The sequence below is a fragment of the Struthio camelus genome, chromosome 20, assembly GCF_040807025.1.
Source record: "Struthio camelus isolate bStrCam1 chromosome 20, bStrCam1.hap1, whole genome shotgun sequence".
NCBI lineage: Eukaryota > Metazoa > Chordata > Aves > Struthioniformes > Struthionidae > Struthio > Struthio camelus.
This window is the reverse complement of record NC_090961.1, coordinates 5,184,911-5,203,205: the sequence shown is the minus strand read 5'-3', so window position 1 is coordinate 5,203,205 and position 18,295 is coordinate 5,184,911. Positions and strand designations below refer to the sequence as shown.

The 18,295-nt window shown below is 37.1% G+C and overlaps 1 protein-coding gene across 5 annotated transcripts in view; it reads right to left on the bottom strand.

The window, feature by feature from the left end:
* Positions 1-18,295, bottom strand: part of CCDC180 (coiled-coil domain containing 180) — a 28,804-nt gene that overhangs the window by 628 nt on the left and 9,881 nt on the right. For 4 of the 5 annotated variants that reach the window (XM_068915137.1, XM_009665750.2, XM_068915138.1 and 1 more), the window contains 22 exons: positions 16,967-17,093; positions 16,467-16,506; positions 16,036-16,367; positions 15,294-15,511; positions 14,450-14,625; positions 13,157-13,337; positions 12,617-12,763; positions 12,203-12,347; positions 11,862-11,978; positions 11,389-11,487; positions 10,487-10,600; positions 9,600-9,799; positions 8,827-8,897; positions 7,874-8,006; positions 7,413-7,487; positions 6,420-6,486; positions 5,513-5,654; positions 4,949-5,109; positions 3,964-4,101; positions 2,801-2,912; positions 1,692-1,797; positions 998-1,136 (listed from right to left, as the gene is read on the bottom strand). In XM_068915137.1, coding sequence (XP_068771238.1) covers positions 998-1,136; positions 1,692-1,797; positions 2,801-2,912; positions 3,964-4,101; positions 4,949-5,109; positions 5,513-5,654; positions 6,420-6,486; positions 7,413-7,487; positions 7,874-8,006; positions 8,827-8,897; positions 9,600-9,799; positions 10,487-10,600; positions 11,389-11,487; positions 11,862-11,978; positions 12,203-12,347; positions 12,617-12,763; positions 13,157-13,337; positions 14,450-14,625; positions 15,294-15,511; positions 16,036-16,367; positions 16,467-16,506; positions 16,967-17,093 — 3,040 coding nt within the window. The remainder of the gene's footprint in view (positions 1-997; positions 1,137-1,691; positions 1,798-2,800; positions 2,913-3,963; positions 4,102-4,948; positions 5,110-5,512; positions 5,655-6,419; positions 6,487-7,412; positions 7,488-7,873; positions 8,007-8,826; positions 8,898-9,599; positions 9,800-10,486; positions 10,601-11,388; positions 11,488-11,861; positions 11,979-12,202; positions 12,348-12,616; positions 12,764-13,156; positions 13,338-14,449; positions 14,626-15,293; positions 15,512-16,035; positions 16,368-16,466; positions 16,507-16,966; positions 17,094-18,295) is intronic. The other variant, XM_009665751.2, reaches the window with a different exon arrangement.

The window sequence follows — 18,295 nt, the reverse complement described above, 5'->3', positions numbered from 1 at the left end:
ACTATAAAAGCTGCAAGGCCACATTATTAAAGCGTCCATGCGCCAAAAAGTAAAACATCGCACCTTTACATTATGTAACGCAAAAATGCAGTGTACATTCAGGAAAATATTGTTAAGACATGTATTTACTATATCACACAATGCTGACAAACACTATTCTCACTTCAAAACTGTACTGTAAACTAGGTGCATAAGTACAATAACTAGATACATAAAACTCTTGCAAATGTATAGCCTTGATAGCATTTTCCGTTGTTAACAGTATATATTACACTTTCTACTCAAAATATTTTTCACAATAAATTCAGTTCATTGGGAGTAAGATTACTTCCAGGACAGATGCAGAAAGACTAGTCATTAATTCCCATATGATTTAACAAAAGAACGCTATCCTAATTGCTGAACGCTACTGTTTGGCAAGCTATAATCACTGCAAGTCAGAATCTGAGTAGTTGGAATTCTTCCAGCAGGTTAGTGAACAAAGAGCAATTATTTTTATGGTGGAAACAATAACCTGAAACAATAATATGAGATCAAAATTAAAGATAGGTGAGAAATGTCTTATAGTCCTTCACCTTTTATGAAAAAGTAAGCCTTTGTGATCTAAGGAAACAGCTGTAGCCTTTAGAAAGAAAGGTGAGAGAAGGCAAGCTGTATCGAAATGACATTGTGGAAATATGGCACCGGCAGCTACTTTTTAAACTGTGATGCTGCAGAAAAGCATTAAGTGACCTGTTTCTGATCCATGCTTTCATACATGCTTCTCTGCTGAAACAATTTTTTGTTCAATGTACCTGAACGGGAGGGCTCCCCAAGAAACCAACAGTGTCCACTTCTGACAACGTCACAAAGAAATATACGTGAGAGAGGATTTCTACCACAGCGGATATGGCTTTAAGATCTGAAAACACTGTGTACACTAAACTCATACGCATTTATACCTCCTTCTATAAACACCACCACCCGCCCCACAAGCAGCCCTTTCCCACAGACCAACCTCATATACTGCATCTCTTGCTTCTACTACTGCTACATGGCCCAGTGTAGTCTTAGCTGTTGTCACAGAGGCAGTTTCCCTGCAAAGAATATAGTCTGAATTGTCCGTAAGAGTAGTCACCGGTATTCCTGGCCAAGTCCTTCAAAACAAAACAAAACAAACAAAACAAACAAAACAAAAAAGAGGTTGAAATAGAAGACAGCAGATCACACTAGTTTATGCTAATTGTACTTTAAGTGCAAAAAGATTAAACAAGTTTTTAAGTCTCCTTATTTAGGATAACTACCCTTGATTTAAAATCTCAGGAACTCTGCGCAGTAAATAGAATCCATATCTGCTGAGTGGAAACATGCAGTATTTGCATGGGGATTTTAAAGTGCTGAGAGTGATAAGTAGTGGTAAGTGAAGGGGTGTGGCAATAAAAAAAATTTATTGCATTATGACAGAATACACAATTCACTTTGAATTCAATCCATTGCTATTCTTTCATTAAAACCATTATCTACCCAAGCTGCCCTCTAACTAGTGAAATGACATTGCTAATGATAAGCACACAACATTGTATTCATGTATTCATGTATTCAACATGTATTCAACAATTTCAGCAAGTGGAGAAGAAAAGTATAATAGCCTCTAAGATCAGTTTGGAGCATAACAATTACATAGGATGGTGTTCAGTATCTTCAGGTGTTACCTGCTCCCACGTTCAATCAACTGTTTAACTTCACAGGTTTCTAGAGAAAGCCCGGCTTGTTTACGTCGGATTAGGGTGGATATCTTCTCTCTCGGCATTTCAATTTCTGGGATACAGTAGAAGATAGACTTAGCAGCGGCGGAACAATGGCAGTCACACCATTGTTTCGAAGAAACTATATGCAGCCTGATGCTTTGCACTTTCAAGAAATAGCTTTGCACGCGTGATTATGCTTGAGCAGAGGGGCTGGACCAGATAGACTCCAGAGGTCCCTTCCAACTTCAAATATTCTGTGATCATGCAAATCTTTCCATTTAAAGTACTACAGCATACAAAAGTCTCCTTGTCCTGTTTGTACTTATAAAAGCACATCTTCTCCAGCTATCTTTATGGTTGGGTTAATTGAATTTTTGCTCTATCATGTGATAGGACTGAGATATTAGAATAGTTATAGTAGCAAATTCTTTCCTAACTTGCCTAGTAGGAAGCGTGACAGAAGCCAGGTTCCCAGATGCTTTGGGACAGAAGGAATTTAACAAGCAATTCTCAGCAGGTGGCTCCAACATGAGCTGATATTGATTTATACGATACACGGCAAGATTTTGACCTGTCCTCAGAGTAGCTTAAAACATGAAAGACACAAAGCACCGCTGTTCCCTGGCACCTGGCTGTGCCTTCTCTGCTGCATCTCCACTGATAAGAATAAAACTAGGCTTGCAGGGTCAGTTTGGGAACAGGAAAGTTTCTTTTACATTGTTCTTAAAAACCTGATCAGAAACTAGAAGTTCTTTTTATTCAATACTATAAGCAAACACAATAACATTCATGCAAATATATCACTACTTTTTATGAAACTTACATTGCATAGAACTGTAATTGAAACCCTTGAAAAACGATCGTTAAAAAAAAAAATCAACTCAGTGATATAATTAAATCTTGCCAGTTATTCAGTCGTACACATATAACTAAGAAAAACAATTAGCACAGATGCTTATGGTAGAAATTACACAAAGCCTTGGAATAATCTGAACATTTCTCTTTTTAGGGAGAGCCTGCCGGTATCTTTGAGAAAAGTTGAGGCCTGAGCAATCAATCTCATCTTAACTTACTTGCTAGTTGTACATCATCAATTGTGATACTTTCATCTAATTCCAGAAGCAGCTTTTCAGTGAAGGCAGCTAGCGCCGAAACAAAGTTCTGAGCACACTCAGCAGCACAGGCCTGTTGGGAAATTGGATACAAAAGAGAGGAATTAATTCCTTTGATGATTTATCTCCTATCCTTTTAGATTAGCTCTGAAAGGACTACACGGCTCTCTGACTTTTTACAGCAGCTACAGATCAACACACCTAACGCTTTCAGTGGCACATAAAAGGCTCTAAAAGTGCCCCTCGGCAATGTTCTCAACACTACTAGATTAAAGCATAAAAAGCTACAGAAGTTCTGTGTATAGTTGCCCAGTAATTGTATGTTTGGGTTAAGCATCTAAACCTGACGGAGACAGCGATCTGTAAATATTTATTTCTGCCCAAAGCAAAGGCCATTTGGGGATTCAGATACTTTGGGTGGAAGTGCTTTGGCCAGGTATTATTCTAAAAAAAAGGGTATGTGGGTGTCTCTGTGTGTGTAGAGCTAAGAGGAGAAAGACATTACTTGGGTATTAAAAACATATATATAGTCTGCAGACAGTATAGAATTTCAAGTAAGTGGCCTGAGAGAAATAAACAGAATGAGCTTTTATGTCAGGTAACTGGCCTTTAATAACCCTAGAGGATGGAGCAGGAAAAGTTTGATTCCTGAATCTCTCCTGTAAAATTCTGCTTCTTCCAGTTCTTAATATTATGTAGAGAAACGTCAGTTACTTGCACTAACAAGATGGTCACAGAAAAAAACCTTCCCAGGTATCTGTCTTCTGCAATTAAAATAACTAACCAGAGGATGTCACTATTCTTCCAAATTTAGTCTCGTATTCAATAATTACGCTATTAAGAGACAACACTTCTCTTCTTCATTATCATCTATGAACGTTACAAAAAATCAGTTAGTTCCACAATAAATCTATGAACTCGTACATGCATATATGCCTTTATGCGTATACTCATCTGATAACATATAACTCATAGTTAAAAGATATTGCGTGAATGGGATTGCCTAAAACTGAAAACATTTTCCTTTTTAGTTTTGATGGGGATGAGAAATGCATCTGAGATCTACCCTCCTTTCCAAGTACAATAACCAACAAGCTTTTATTAAGCAATGGCCTTATAGTTACCTGCATCATCTGTGTATTGAGATGAATAGCATCAGCTTGGTCTTTCTGCCTTTTTATTTCCTTTTGGCACAAAGTTTCCAGCTGAAGTAAGTTGTCTGGATGTCCCAGAGAAGGACGTAACTGATTTGTGTGCACAGCCTTGAAGCAAACACATAAGTAAGAAGTACTTTCTGAAAGGAACGTGCAACTGAATCATAATGAGAAAAAAGTAAAAACAAGCATTTGACATACAAGTGTTCAGAAAGAACTCGGTGTAATCCTTGGCGGACGAGAGGTAAACCTTGCAGTGCAGTATATACTAAATCGCATAAGTATATATTGAAGAACAGGGCCTCCGATCTCACCTTAGTTTTTGTTTTCAAATCATCACAAGTAATAATCTCTCTTACCAAACGCTAAACAAGATATTCATTATATCTGTATTTTTCCCTGAATTTAACTTAATACTCAGAGGGACAACATCTAAAAAACGTACCTTGTAATGTTTTCTGCACAAGCTATTTTATGACTGTTATCAGAGCTGATAAGATATACTCCTTTTTAAAAGGTAGAAAAGCTATAATAAGTTATATTGTATTATACACATATAATTATATAATATTATATATAAAGCTATATTTTATTTTCTGTGTAATAGAACCTACAAGGGAGTGCACCTATACAGTACGTGCTGTACAGACATACCACAAGCAATGTTACAGCCCTTAAAGAATTTATAACCTAAGTATAAAAAATGACAGAACTGTACAAGATAAAAGAGGGGAAGCCCAGTGCAAAAAGCAGTAAGAGAGGGGAGTGGAGCTACCAGAAACATAAAGCTTCCAGTAGAACGACACAGACTAACTGAAAAAACAAATTAAATCTGTGGCTAGCTCAGCAGTGAGTGATTAAGCAAACAGTGAGATTAATAAAATGCAATTTTATAATGCTGGTGCACTTAGGATACTTCATACTGGAAGCATTCCAGCATGTCTGTAATACATACCTTTACACTCTCCCAGACTTCCAGCTGTTTATTGAAGAGGTGCCGAATCTGATCGGTGGAACAGCTGAGCTTCTGCTCATGCTCTTTTAAAAGACTATCAACTGCTAACTGTGAGACATAAGGGAGTTCCTCTTCAAACAACTTCAACTGATCCCGAAATTCTTTTTGGAAAAGGCAGAGATGTTCTTGTGACAAAGAAGTACTCACTGAACAGAAATAAAACTCAGTCCAGCTCAGTATACACTGCACAGGTCAAGTGAGCTGAAATTTTCTCTCACAAAGATTCTGGCTCTACCATTTCTTTTCCTATGTCTAATGCTTGGAGAAACATACAAGTATTAAGAGTTGTGACACTGCACAGGCTTTCAGTTTAGTCAAGGGTCCTTCTGCCATGCTCGTTGTAGCTGATAACATATGTTAGAGGTTCTTGGCCAAATTTCCCATAAAATCAACACGAGTTTTGCCACTGAGTGTGATGGATTAAGAAAGCTACATAATCCTTATTATTGCAATTTTCCGTCATGTATACACAGGAAATGAAAAGACTTAGCTCTAGGAATTTACCAATTAGACAGGAATTATAGTAATCATCTGTCTGACTCTGGTATGACAGTAGTTTCTGGCTGAGCCGTTCGGCACAGTGTTCAAAAGTCTCCGGTAGATCTTCGGGAATTGTGATTTGATGCTTATCTTTCCGGTAGAACTCCTTTGGAAGGTAAAGATAAAACAGAAAAGGGCTGGTAACGCATCCAAACAAGTCACATCTAGGCATGTAACAGTAGCAGGGAAGTTTAAGGTTGTCAACCGCTCTCTTATTTAAGACCCACTGTTGTCTTCCTTGCCCTGTGCCCTATCAGCAGCTTTGATCTTAGTGCTTCTTTGCTCTTTGAATAAATACTGGTTTTTGAGACTGCAGTGCACCTTAATTACCAGTTCTGAAAAGATACCATCAGTCCTCTTCCCGTTGTATTGCTTTTAGCTTTGACGATACGTATTCAAATATTACCTATTAAGATTATACTGTAATTTAGCAATTCCTAATATGTAACAGCTTGATTATAGATGCTTACAACAATACTTCAGTATATCTATGAATATTTGGAAAGTCTGTTAAAAGCTAGGCACGTGTCACTCCTCCATGCTGTCTCAGTCTGACATTTTCTTTTGATGCCATTAGAATGAATAATATCAGAACTGTCTTGGCTTTGCAGCCTTTCTAGCATACGACTAAGCATGGGGGTGTATGCTTGTCCTCGTACGTCAAGTTGCCTGAGACTCTAAAATGCTTAATATTTATAAAGAATCCTGTCATTAAAATACACTATGTCAAATATTATTGAAAAAGTGGATGGACTGATGAAGGAAGGAAAATTTTGGAAGGCCATCCAAACATTGTAACAGAAGCAAATTAGCTGCGACAGGAGTAGATCTATGACAGCAAAAGTGACTGAAGAACTTGGAGTTTTCTTACCTCAGCAAGATAGAGCAAGCTGTCATTACCTGCCCAGAGAATGCTGTTAATAATCCCCTTAAAAGTACTGAAAACAAGCAAAATGAAAGAGACAATCACACTGTAAAAAGATTATACTGGCAATATTTACTATTTTTCAAATACCTCGTTCAGGATTATTTTAATACGTTTTTTTCCAGAATATGCAAACAAATGTTCAGAGCGCGTAAGAACCTTCATCTCCCCTAGCACAGATTTCTCTTCAGAGGAAGCAGACGCTGAACCATTGTAAAATGCTTACTAGAGAGCGCTTTCAGGCCATTGGGGCCAAAAGGCAATCGTGGCCACGTTCCTCTGCTGAAAACTCACGTTAAGAGCTTACCCTGCATTTTAGACAAACCAAAAACATTTGAAGGTGCGTCTAGTTGCTTACTGGAAATATTTTGAAACATAAAGTAGAACCAAATTCCCAAGTATTTAAACATCTTAGCTTTCATCAAAATGGATTTGCATGGCACCTATGAAATATCGGAGTTCTGCATAGTATAACTGCACATACTAAGCACAAGTAAGTTAATTTTCTTAGAGAAGAGAACAGAACCATTTAAAAATCACTTCCTAAACAGTCTGCTCCTGGTTGAGCTGTATACATGTAACACTGAGCACACAAATAGAAGTATGAAATGTATTAAACTTGTAATAGATGAAAATAATTAAAAGACTAGCTATTTTACATTTTCCAACCCATTTTTAGTAAATGTACAAAACTGTCAGTGAGTCCACCCACTGCAGATACTGAACAGAATAAAAAGGATGAAACTTTTCATTTATTTTAAATATGCTGCACAATGAGCTAGTCTGTAACGATAAATAGCAAGATTAAACACCTCAAACATGTAATAGTGATCTATGTAGTTCACCATTATAAATAACTAAATAGGTAAACAGATAGATAGATAAATAGTTATTTCCGCAAGGGATGAATTTTCGTTTCAGTAAATATACGTGGCTTACTCAGATTCTGGAGGCTTCTCTGCAAATATATAGAATCTCTTGTCATTGCGGCCTGGTCTGCTGTATTTCTGTATGCTAAGGAGGCAAAACATAAATTTGAGACTGTTCACAAATCTGTTGTCTCCCTGGCCAGGTATTTGAGCTAGTCAGTCATATGACGGCCAGATCCGAAAATTAAGCCGTACTGGCTTAAAGTGGGGTTAGTCTACATTTCAACACTTTGACAACACAAAACAGCAGCAGATGAAAGAGAAAAAGAAAAATGCTTTTTCTGACAAAATCTGAATAAAACGTAAAGCTGACCATGATGACATAAAGAGGGAAGAGATTGCAAATGATAAGCACAGACAGAAAAAAGGCTAATATCAGAGAGCATTGAGAATTTTTTCGAAGAGCAGGCAGAGTTGAGAAATTTCTGCATAGGAATAAGGTAAGTGAAATTTCTCTTTCATGGTTCTTACCTTCCTGTTGATATCTTTTTATTAAAAGACGATGACCTTTTGGGGCTCAGAGCGGAGTAATTGTAAGCAGAGTTCTGGGGACCTCCATCAGGCACATTTAAGAGAGAATTCTTCTTTGATGAGGGAAGAATTGCTTTATGTTTAATAAGGAAAGAGGAAGAACATGGAAAAAATGCCAACTAAGGTCTTTTTTCTACATTTATATAGCTTGTGTTCTCATTTCTATAATGCTTCCTCACAACACTAAGGAGGACAACTGTAGGAACAGTAATTTCTGACAGAACTAGAGGAATCCAGCAGTGGCAACAGAGTAAAGGCTGTGAACCGGGGCATGAAGAGTAGGACTGTGACAGAAAACACACGGTAGATGGGAAGGGCTGAAAACAAGATTAAGGCAGGGAATTAGAAGGAGAACAAGTGGCCCACATTCATAGTCTTGGCTGTGAGGGGGCTTTAGAATGGGGAGGAGATAGAGGATATTTTTTGGAAGTAGCTGAGGGATTCAGGCTCTGAAGAAGGGAGATGAAGAAATGGGAACACCAGGTAGGGAGCAGTTGGGGTTACCATTGCATCCCACCTTTTGGTCAATAATAACACACTGCTAGAGACGCCTCCGAACCCCTGCATATTTTCATGACTTCTCTTCCCATTCTTTTTCCTCCAATCTTTTTTCCTTTTGCTACCACAAGTATGGGTGCACCTCATTCTAAAATTATTACTTCCATCTGTAACTTTCATTGGTTACAATGAAAGAGTCAAGAGTCAGAGATCTTCTTGATTTTCACAAAACAAAGATAACCAAGAAAAAAGTTAGGATACACAACCCCCTCAGAGCTAGTATGCAAGCTACAAGCTATAGAAGACGCTGGCCTGGAGCGACTGGACCCGCTCAGTGACATGCTAAGAGCTGCAACTTAGATGAATACAACATACTGAAAGAAATGCTGACACACCTGGTCCTAATGAACTTGAACAATCGTTTCTCTCAGGATTCGAGACTGAAGATTTTCTGGGTGGCCGAATTCTGAAAGAACAACGGCTTTTGAATACCTACAAATTCTCTATCCCTACAATGTGCTAAGTGCAGTTCCATTTCTGCGTTAATGTTCAACTGATAGGATTACATTTACAATTGACTATGTAAATGTAAATACTTTTATGGGAGTAATTAATGGCTTAACTGGAATTCAGGTGTTTCTACAAGCACAACTGTGCATTAAAATATTTATTTGCAAATCACACACTTGTCTTACTGTTTATGTGCTTTATATGTTCATTCACATACATTTAGCACTATGTAGCTTGTAATCACCTTTTAACCAAACTAATGCTCTGGAAGACAAAAATTTAATACCTACATAACATGTAGTTTATATATAGCACTTTAACTTTCATTAGTCATATCAAAGCAATGGGGTATTTTTGGCTATGAGAAATCTTCCTCTCAAAAAAAAAAAAAAAAAAAAAGACTAACCAGAAAGTATAATAGTAGTAGTATTACATATAAACAATATATACAATAGTTCCACACCGACAAAGGTAAATGAGAAAATTTAAATTCGGAAAAAACTTTGCTCTGCTTTTGGAATAAAAATTTTAAAAATGCCATAGTGAAGTCCCTTGTAGTGCTATCATGAGCCTCATGAAGAGAAAAGGCATATAAAGTAAAGAGAAATATAAATACAGACAACGACAGAAAAACACCTTCAGGCAAACAGTTACTTACTCGAGTAAATTTCTAATAATGCTTATTGATACATCTTCAACTGCAGACTTCCCCATTCTGCTCGGATTTAACAAAGGAAATTTAACAGGATCCATCCCCATCACCATCACATTGTTCTCATCTCTGAGAGACTCTGCTCGCATGGCAACTGCAATTGGGCCTTGCAACGTAATATCTGATGCAGAAGGGGCAAAGTCCTCCTGGAATGGTCAGAAAATAAAAGCCTGTTGACTGTAACACACATTTAGTGACAGCATTCCACGCAGTTATTGATTACTAAAGCAGATCTTCCAAACAGACACTATTTTGCTTCACAGAATGGAAGAAAGATTTTTATAATTTTAGGAATAATGCTGTTACAGCTGTACAACTCAGATATTTAGGAACAGTTACACTTTCACTAGGCAGTTATCTAGGAGTTAAGAGTTTGGCTAAAAGTTAGGGAATCTCATAATAATCCTAAGCAGTATTTAAGTATATACCTGTTAACCAATGATCCACTGCAGATTACAAAACAAAGACAGACTTTCCACGCATGGAAGGGAAAAAAAACACGTGATACAAAATCTGCCATTCTATCAAACTCTTTAGGACATTTAAAAAAAAAAAAAAAGGCATGAAATGTTCACATGAGCAGTGCTGTTCCTTGAAAACAAACTCTGCAACTCTTTCTGGTGCTGGACATCTTCAACAATCAGTAAACTCAGTGGTGACTGATCTACTCATTCCCTTAAGAGTTGACCTAATGTTACTAGCTCTTGGAAAGCTTGCAATCACTTGACAAAACACAGCATCTTTCTTCACTTGAAAATTTAAAATACAGATTCCGAAAAACCTTAAAAAATACACACATTAAAATCCACTCAAAATTAAATGCAATATCTTACATTAACATAAAGGCTGGTTAAATTTACTTGCAAGCAATCAAGATACTGGCTCCTCTTTTTCAGTTCTTTCAACACTACTTTGGAAAAGTCATACAACTCTTCTGAAGTCAAAGCCTGAAAGATATAATATGGATGGCATTTACTAAATTAGACAGAGATTTCAGACTTTTACAATATGCTTGCTGTTGCAGCCAACATCGCGTGAACCAGTTCTGTCACCGTTTTGTTTACACATACATGGAAGCAGTAAGACTGACGTACTGTCTAGAGGAACTGAGATTTTTGTTTCCAAAAATACCCACAAGTGTAAATATGCTTGCTGAGTGCTGCAAAGGAGAGAGTGACTCTGGTGTATATCCATGCAACTTTAACAACACTACTTACACTGCAGAGGATCTTCCTAAGCAAAAGTTCTGTGCGGATTTTTTTTTTTTTTTTTGGTAATGTGGACAGATAGAGACTTGCTTATGAGGAAGCCCTGACCTCCACAGGCACGGTTCATGTCTGTTATTTTCTGCATCCCATACAGCATGTGTTGTTTATTTTATCTGATGTGGTGTTAAGAATCTGCCTCAAAAACATTAGTTACTTATTTTAAATATCACATACGAAAACTGCCTGCTAAACACTGGGAACTGGCAACTACTACACAACTTCTTGGTTAGTTACCAAAAAGCCTTATAGAAATTCCATAGCATTGTATTTTACATTTAAACAAACAAACGAGGTACTTCTTATTACGGCCCCTCTTATTATTCTGGGTGAAGACGGTAAAAAAATTGTTCTGTAATTATAACCCATCATGTCAGTTTGACTACCTGGCCTCTGGTGGGTTCTTCCAAAAACATACAAATATGCACAGCGACTCAAATTAATACCATGTCATGCTGTTTAGAACTTACTTCTTTATCTGCAGTAGGATGAGCACAAGCATCTATTTTTTGATGGAGCTTCTCCAGATAGGAGTTCAATGTCACTGCCTGCAAATTGGAATTTGCTACCTAAAGCAGAAGCAGATACCGGTGTAATGAAAATCCATTCCAAGTTCAATGAATATTACAATGTATGTAGAAATACTATATTGTTTCTGTAAAAGGGAGTAGGCATAGAGGTTTTGGATCCTCGGGGAGGATACACTTATTTGAGCATGTACGTGTTCAATGTGCTGCAAGACCACATTGTTCTAGCACTGTTGCAACAACAGCAAGATTACAGTTTTAAGTGGATAATGACAGAAAACAGGTATGAACAGAAAAAGTCACTTAAAATTTGTCCTCTCTGTAATCAGCCACAAATTTCTTCAATTAAATAAAGGACTTATAAAGAGGAATGATTAAAATTCAACTAAACAAAGCTCTGGTGTTTCTGTTTGTACCTCTGACTTGATTTGCACTTGTAGATTTGTCAGAAATCGTTGGATCTTTTCCATAAAGACTCGATCCATAGAAAGATAACGGAATTTTGTTTCCGACTGGTTGATAAGTTCAGTAGCCTTTAAAAATGCCAGAAATAAGAGAGACAAAAGTAATGATTTTTCACTTTTTTTCAATTTAAATAATAGCACTCACCATCTCTTCGTATTTTTTTCCATCATGTATTTATCATACAGAATTAACTAGAAATGCCTTACAGTCCCAATCTGGGAGCAGGCTGATGGTAGATCCCATCAAATGTGTCAATACAATACATAATTTGCAAGAATGAAGCTCTGCACACCTGCTCAAAGTAGTCTGATTCCATTTTCTCCATATCAACCATGATTAAACCTTCAAAAGAGTCAATACGCTCACATTCTTTCTGAAGACGCTTGCTGAAAGACTGTATCTCTTCAGGAGAAAAGTTACCTCCCTCTGAAAATAATCTGAAAACAACCAGCAAAGAAAAGCAGTTGGCTAGAAGTCTTCCTTTTCTCAAAGACAACTTTAGCTATTATACAGATATCAGTATGAAACTGATGGAAACAGTATAATTGCAGCTTTGCGATTTAAGAACAAGAACTTTCATTTATTATACTAACTAGAAGAATAACAACATAAATTTTAATTTTACTGTTCTATTTATGCAATAAAGGCTCATACCCAGGAAGAGATAATTGTATTTACAAGCATCCCTCCAGTGGAATCTCTATACCTGCAAGCTTTGAGAAAATCCACGCTTGAATCTCGTAATTTTCCCAAAGCTTCCTCCAAATAGTTCCGGTAACTTCTCAGGGAAATCTGGATGACTTCCAGATGATTAAGCAGCTCTGAGTGCAGACTTTCAGTGAAAGAAACCAACCTAACAGCAAACATTAAAAGACGGGGAAAACGTGTAGATAGAAGAGCATACATTACGGTTCACAAGCTGCTGGCGGGAAAAACATGAACAAAACCCGAGAACCCAGTGAAAGTGTTTTAGTATTCTGAAAGCAACTCACTGAACTCCGATTGCTTTGATGAACACCCAGAAGGCACTGGCAAGCAGTAGATGCTCCTGAAAAGTATCCTTCAAAACCAATTAGTCAATTGCTATTACTGTGCAAGTTCATGACGCAGTTTTCACTGAAGAGTAACGGCACAGATAAGGCAGACTCGGAAGGCAAGCCAGGAACAAGAAAAATCTTAAGATATCAATCACAGGGAGTCTTTAACTACACAAATTCACAGCCAACAAGACCTGCCACCCACTTACTTCTCAGTCTTAGCAGCACCAAGGAAGACAGATCCCATGTCACGGATCCGCGAGCAGAAATCTTTGCTGATGGTATTTTGCTCATCACGAAGTCTGAGAAATTCATTTTCTTCCTTGCTTAGAGCTTCCATCACCCCTGCACAGTGGCACTCTAGACGCTCTTTGTGAAGCAACAGTTCCGCTGATAAGAGAATAACTCTGACAATGTGGTCATTTTTTCCTGTTTACTGCGGACTATCACAATCACAAGCCAACATATTATCGGAAGCAGGGGTAAAATAAAGCCACGCCGAATCTCAGAGGGACTTAAAAATACAACAAAGAACACGATTCTGTTTCTTTGACTTTTCTTACATTTCCGGCTTATATCAATTCAAGTTGCAAATATATTCTGTTTGCTCCCAAGCTCTCTTTTTTTCCCCTTATTTTTGGTGACTGATGACATCTCCATTACCTTTCCACCGTCCAGTCTTGTAACTAAAGTAAAGGTAAAGGGCTTTTTTTTTTTTTTTTAAATTGAAAATGCACTTCCCTAAATTTTTGCTACGGGGAGAAGAAAAAAAAAAAAAAAAGATTTTTGGTCCTCCTTCTGGAACGATAGTTGGGCAAATCAAGAGTCAATCAACAAATCAACTTCAAGAAAACTGCCAGGAAGGCAACCTACCTTCTTTTTTGTAAAAAGTGGAATTGAAAAATTATTTTCCTGTTCTCCCAAACAGGCTTTTTTCCACAGATTAAGCGTTAGAGGCTGACAAACCTGTCCCGAATCATTTTTCCTTCCTCAAAAGGACTTGATACTTATCCTACAAGAAAGGCCTATTATTTGTGGCCAATATATGGCTGCTCAGTGACATGTTATATGGCTAGGTCCTTCCTCTCCTATCCAGGAGCCAACCACTCACACTTTGTCTCTCCCAACTCTTCCTAATTCTTCTTCAGTAAAACTATTAAAATTTTCTGCCATGACAGATTATTGTTAAGTTAATTTCAAGGAGAATGAGCATTCACAAATGCTGACAATGGAAGCTGAATTTTACAATCAAGCCATTGAACAAAGCACTGCTGGATATTTTCCAAACATAACACAGCACAAACCAGTATGAGCTATGGAAAAAGAAGTCTCTCTTTTAAAATATAATATACAAGTAACATATTATGCTAGGAGGCAGAAGAGACTCAACTGCTTCCTATTGTTCTCTACTACTGAGCCAACTAAGCTGAACCAGACTTTGGTCAACTCATGATCATCTCTAAACGAAGGCATGCAGCACTCAGAATAAAAAAAGTAGGTACCAGCTCTAACATTGTAGATATTTGTCTTTATATGCTCCTGCCTTGACTGACACAAGTGAAAATGCAAGCTAAGTTCTGAATTCAGCTCCTCTTTCCTGGCAGCCACAATGACAGAAGAGTTGGATAAGGACTGTGTAAACCACTTCTCCAAGTGTTCGAAAAAGCAGAGGCGGATCCTATGGTTGGAAAAGAAATTATTACAGCAAGGAACAGTGAGCAAGGTGGAATATTATAATACAGACAAAAGCTTTAATTTTGCTGATCTATAAACTTATCAAAGCTTTAAATAAATAAACCAGGCTTTAAGAATTTAACTTTTGACCACAGGAAGATAGGTTTCATTATCATTTGCACAATACTGCTACTACTGTTCTGGTCAACAGAAATTATAAACAACGTTAGCATGACCGAATCGTATTTTCTTCCTTCTTTAGGATATCTTGAGTCAGGCGTCTTGCAATGTTTCGCTGAAAGTCTGTTTCTGTTCTGCAGTAACGAAGGCTGAGAAAAAAATTACTAAAGAAGGGAGAGTTTTCAAGCTTGCAAAATACTACCGAGTGCCAGGCGTTTTACCGTTATGGCTCTACAGGGAATTTGGGCAAATTACTTGCTTTCCTGTACCTGGTTTTCTTTGTAAACAATGCTTGTTTGTTAGGTACTTTGAGAGCCACGGGTAAAAAGCAACATCCAAAACGTCTCTTATTTTTAGTGATTTAAGAAAGGAATAATATCAAAACATTTCAAGAGTTTTTGGATGCTTATTCAAATGTTTCTTCCAAACATCTGAAATTTACCCATTACCTAAAGGGGAAAAAAATAAGACGATAAACTATTTTCTACTAACCATTTTTTAAGCTCTGCAAACACAGTTTCTTTTATAAGTACATGTTTCAGGTACACAGGAAGTGCTTCTTTTTTTTCATATTCAGTAAAACAATTGTCTGGGGTGCTGGTCTTTCCTGCCTCTTCCACTCCAGAAACTGTGTAAGTGTTTCCACTAGAAGTGGAAAAGATCTCAAGAGCAAATTCAGAGCTTTCCACCTTGCCACTGTTGATGAGATCCTAGGAAGCAATTGGAAATCATCATCTGTTATCTTTAAAACTGCTATACTTTAATAAGCTTTAAATTAACAGTGTACAAGTTAAGGTAAGTATCTTATAGATACTAAGAATAACATTCTGGTTCCCAGTTAGAGGAACATACATTTATAAAATATGCTTGCAAGTCTCAATGTTTTAAAAAGTTTTTTGTTACAGTTATGAAATGAATTCACCTAAGTACAGATGTGAAAAAATAATGCTTGGATACAAACAGCCTAAATCACCCACCATGGGTTAAGAATACTACAATGAAAGAAAGAAAGAAAGAAAGAAAGAAGCATACTTCAGAAAATATTCTATGCAAAATGTTTTTACAAGGGTGAAAGCAATGCATAAGGAATGTTTGTGAACTGCTTTATAGACTTCAGTTGTCCATAAACAGGATCTAAAGTCCTAATCGTCCAGGCAATAAATGTAACAGTAAAGACTGATGCACGCTTTCTGTACAAACTACATTTGATCTGCTTTAAAGCATTTAGACTTACCTCCACCTGGAAGAGATTTCTCATTTCATCATGATCTTGTGCAAGACTTCCTTCACCTTCAAATTTATTCTCTTCTTCATAGTCTTGTGCAAAGATTACCCCCTGTTCTATATGATCAGTTTCTTCACTTTCATGAGGAATACTCTCCCCCTCCCCTTGTTTCTCTGTTTCTTCAGTTTCTCGTGCAAAGACGTCCTCGTTCTCAGGTGTATGTGTTTCTTCATTTTCCTGCTGAATGCTATCAGCCTTTTGCTCCTCTTCTTCATATTCTTGCACAAGGCTCTCAGCTTGCTGCTCTACCATGTTTTCAGCTTCTGAAACCTCAACTAATTCTTTCCAATTAAAACAAAGTTTTACCGGTCATAATCCAAAGAAATACAGATTAAAAGACAAGAAAGCAGAAAGACCTACTTGTGCCACTGATGTATTACCTTGCTCTTGAAAAGTGGTGTCTGTCTTTTCTTCCAAGTTCTAACAGGGAAAAACAAACAAACAAGAAATCCCACGATTCAAAAATAAGAATTTGCCTCCTTAGAATGAAAAATTCACATCCCTTCTCAAATTCCATCTATTTCAATAAGATAGTCTAGTCCTAAATGGATCATTTATCTTCTCAATTAACTAATAATAAATGAACTAATCATAACACTAAAATTGATTAACATAATTTTGTTGCTTTTCACTTTTCTGTTTAAAAAGGCAAGTGAATTTGCTGAAATGTACTTCACAACAACGACCAAGTATAGACTAGAGAAAGGTTTTGTGTCCCCCCGCCTCCCCGCAACTTCTAGCGGAAGCACTTCAAATCCTGTGGCCAAAACAACGTTTAAGTTTATCCAATCTGAATTTCAACGAAAGGGTAGATTCCCAAAAGTGAAAAGTTAATGCACCAGCAAGATTTTAAACCACAAGAAATTTGCCTTCTTTATACCTGTTTAAAGATTTCCTTTACATTAAAATATTGGCTGATGGATACACTATAAGAAATCAACTCCTGCAAAACAGCTTCTGGGTAAGCCATCACTTTATCCATTAGAACTTGGTTGAATGTCTCATACCTGTCAAATACAAGGTCACTACTTAAGAGACTTGATTATGTATAGAAACGAAACGAAACGAAATATGACTATTATGCCTTTAAATCTGAATCTAACTTTTCCACTGATTGCATAAACCTTTTGGGCTGGAATCAATCATTGTACTGTATCTGTTCAGCCTGAATACAATGGGATCCTGGCTTATTAGTATGAATTAGTTCATTACAAATACACAGCACGCGCAGTAAGAAAAGTTTTACAATAAAGGCTTTCAGATCTTCCATTCTGGTTTGGAAACCATTCAAGACCTGTGCTTACATAAGAAACACTAGAAACAAGGTGTCAAACTAGTGTCTTTCAGTTCAGTTCTGTATCGGGCTCAGCTACGAGTGAAGCTTTTCTAATCTAGTTTTGTTGTACTTAAAAATGAAAACTAATGGTTCAAGTTCAGTCTTGGTCCAAGAAAAAGGAACCTGTCTTCATTTAGGTTCACATCTGGTTTGTCTCCTATATTAAGAAAAACACGGGAAACTTACACGTGTGTTCAAATGTTCAGAAAGATTACATTACCTCTCTGCAATCTCTCACTGTATTCTCACTCACACAAAAGGTACTTGCTCACTTTTTTTTTTTTTAAAAAGATCCTAGTGAATATGAAGAATGTTGAACCAATAGCTCTAAAAACAGTTATTTCATATTTAGCCATATATCAGTTTACAGCGTGGCATGTGTACAGGTGTATGTACTGCTCTTCTAAAACGCCTCAGATCTGGCCGAGAGAGAAGACCACCTGCATATGAAAGTATAACTTCTTCTCTGGCTACTAAATCCTCAAACCTTCTGCCAAGGTCTTCAACAAGGAGCACACTGTATGTGCCAATTTTGAGGTGATTTTCAAAGACGCTAATGCTTGATCATGAGAAATAAAACAGAAAGATTACTAAAACATATAACATACTACTTAGGCTATCTGAAAGTTATTAATAACTTCTAGTCCCTGCCACCCTGAGACAGATCAAATTTGCAAACCCAGAGCAGAGCTGATGGCAGAGATCAACTTTCTGCCCTCCACAATATCATTCAAGAATTTGAACTACTACTTTTATCTTCTGAATAAATAGCTAATCTATGACGTTGACACGGATGACATATATTCCATAATAACACGGATCCATTTTTTTTTAAATTATATCATTATTTGTTGGTTTTCGTTACTCCTGCTT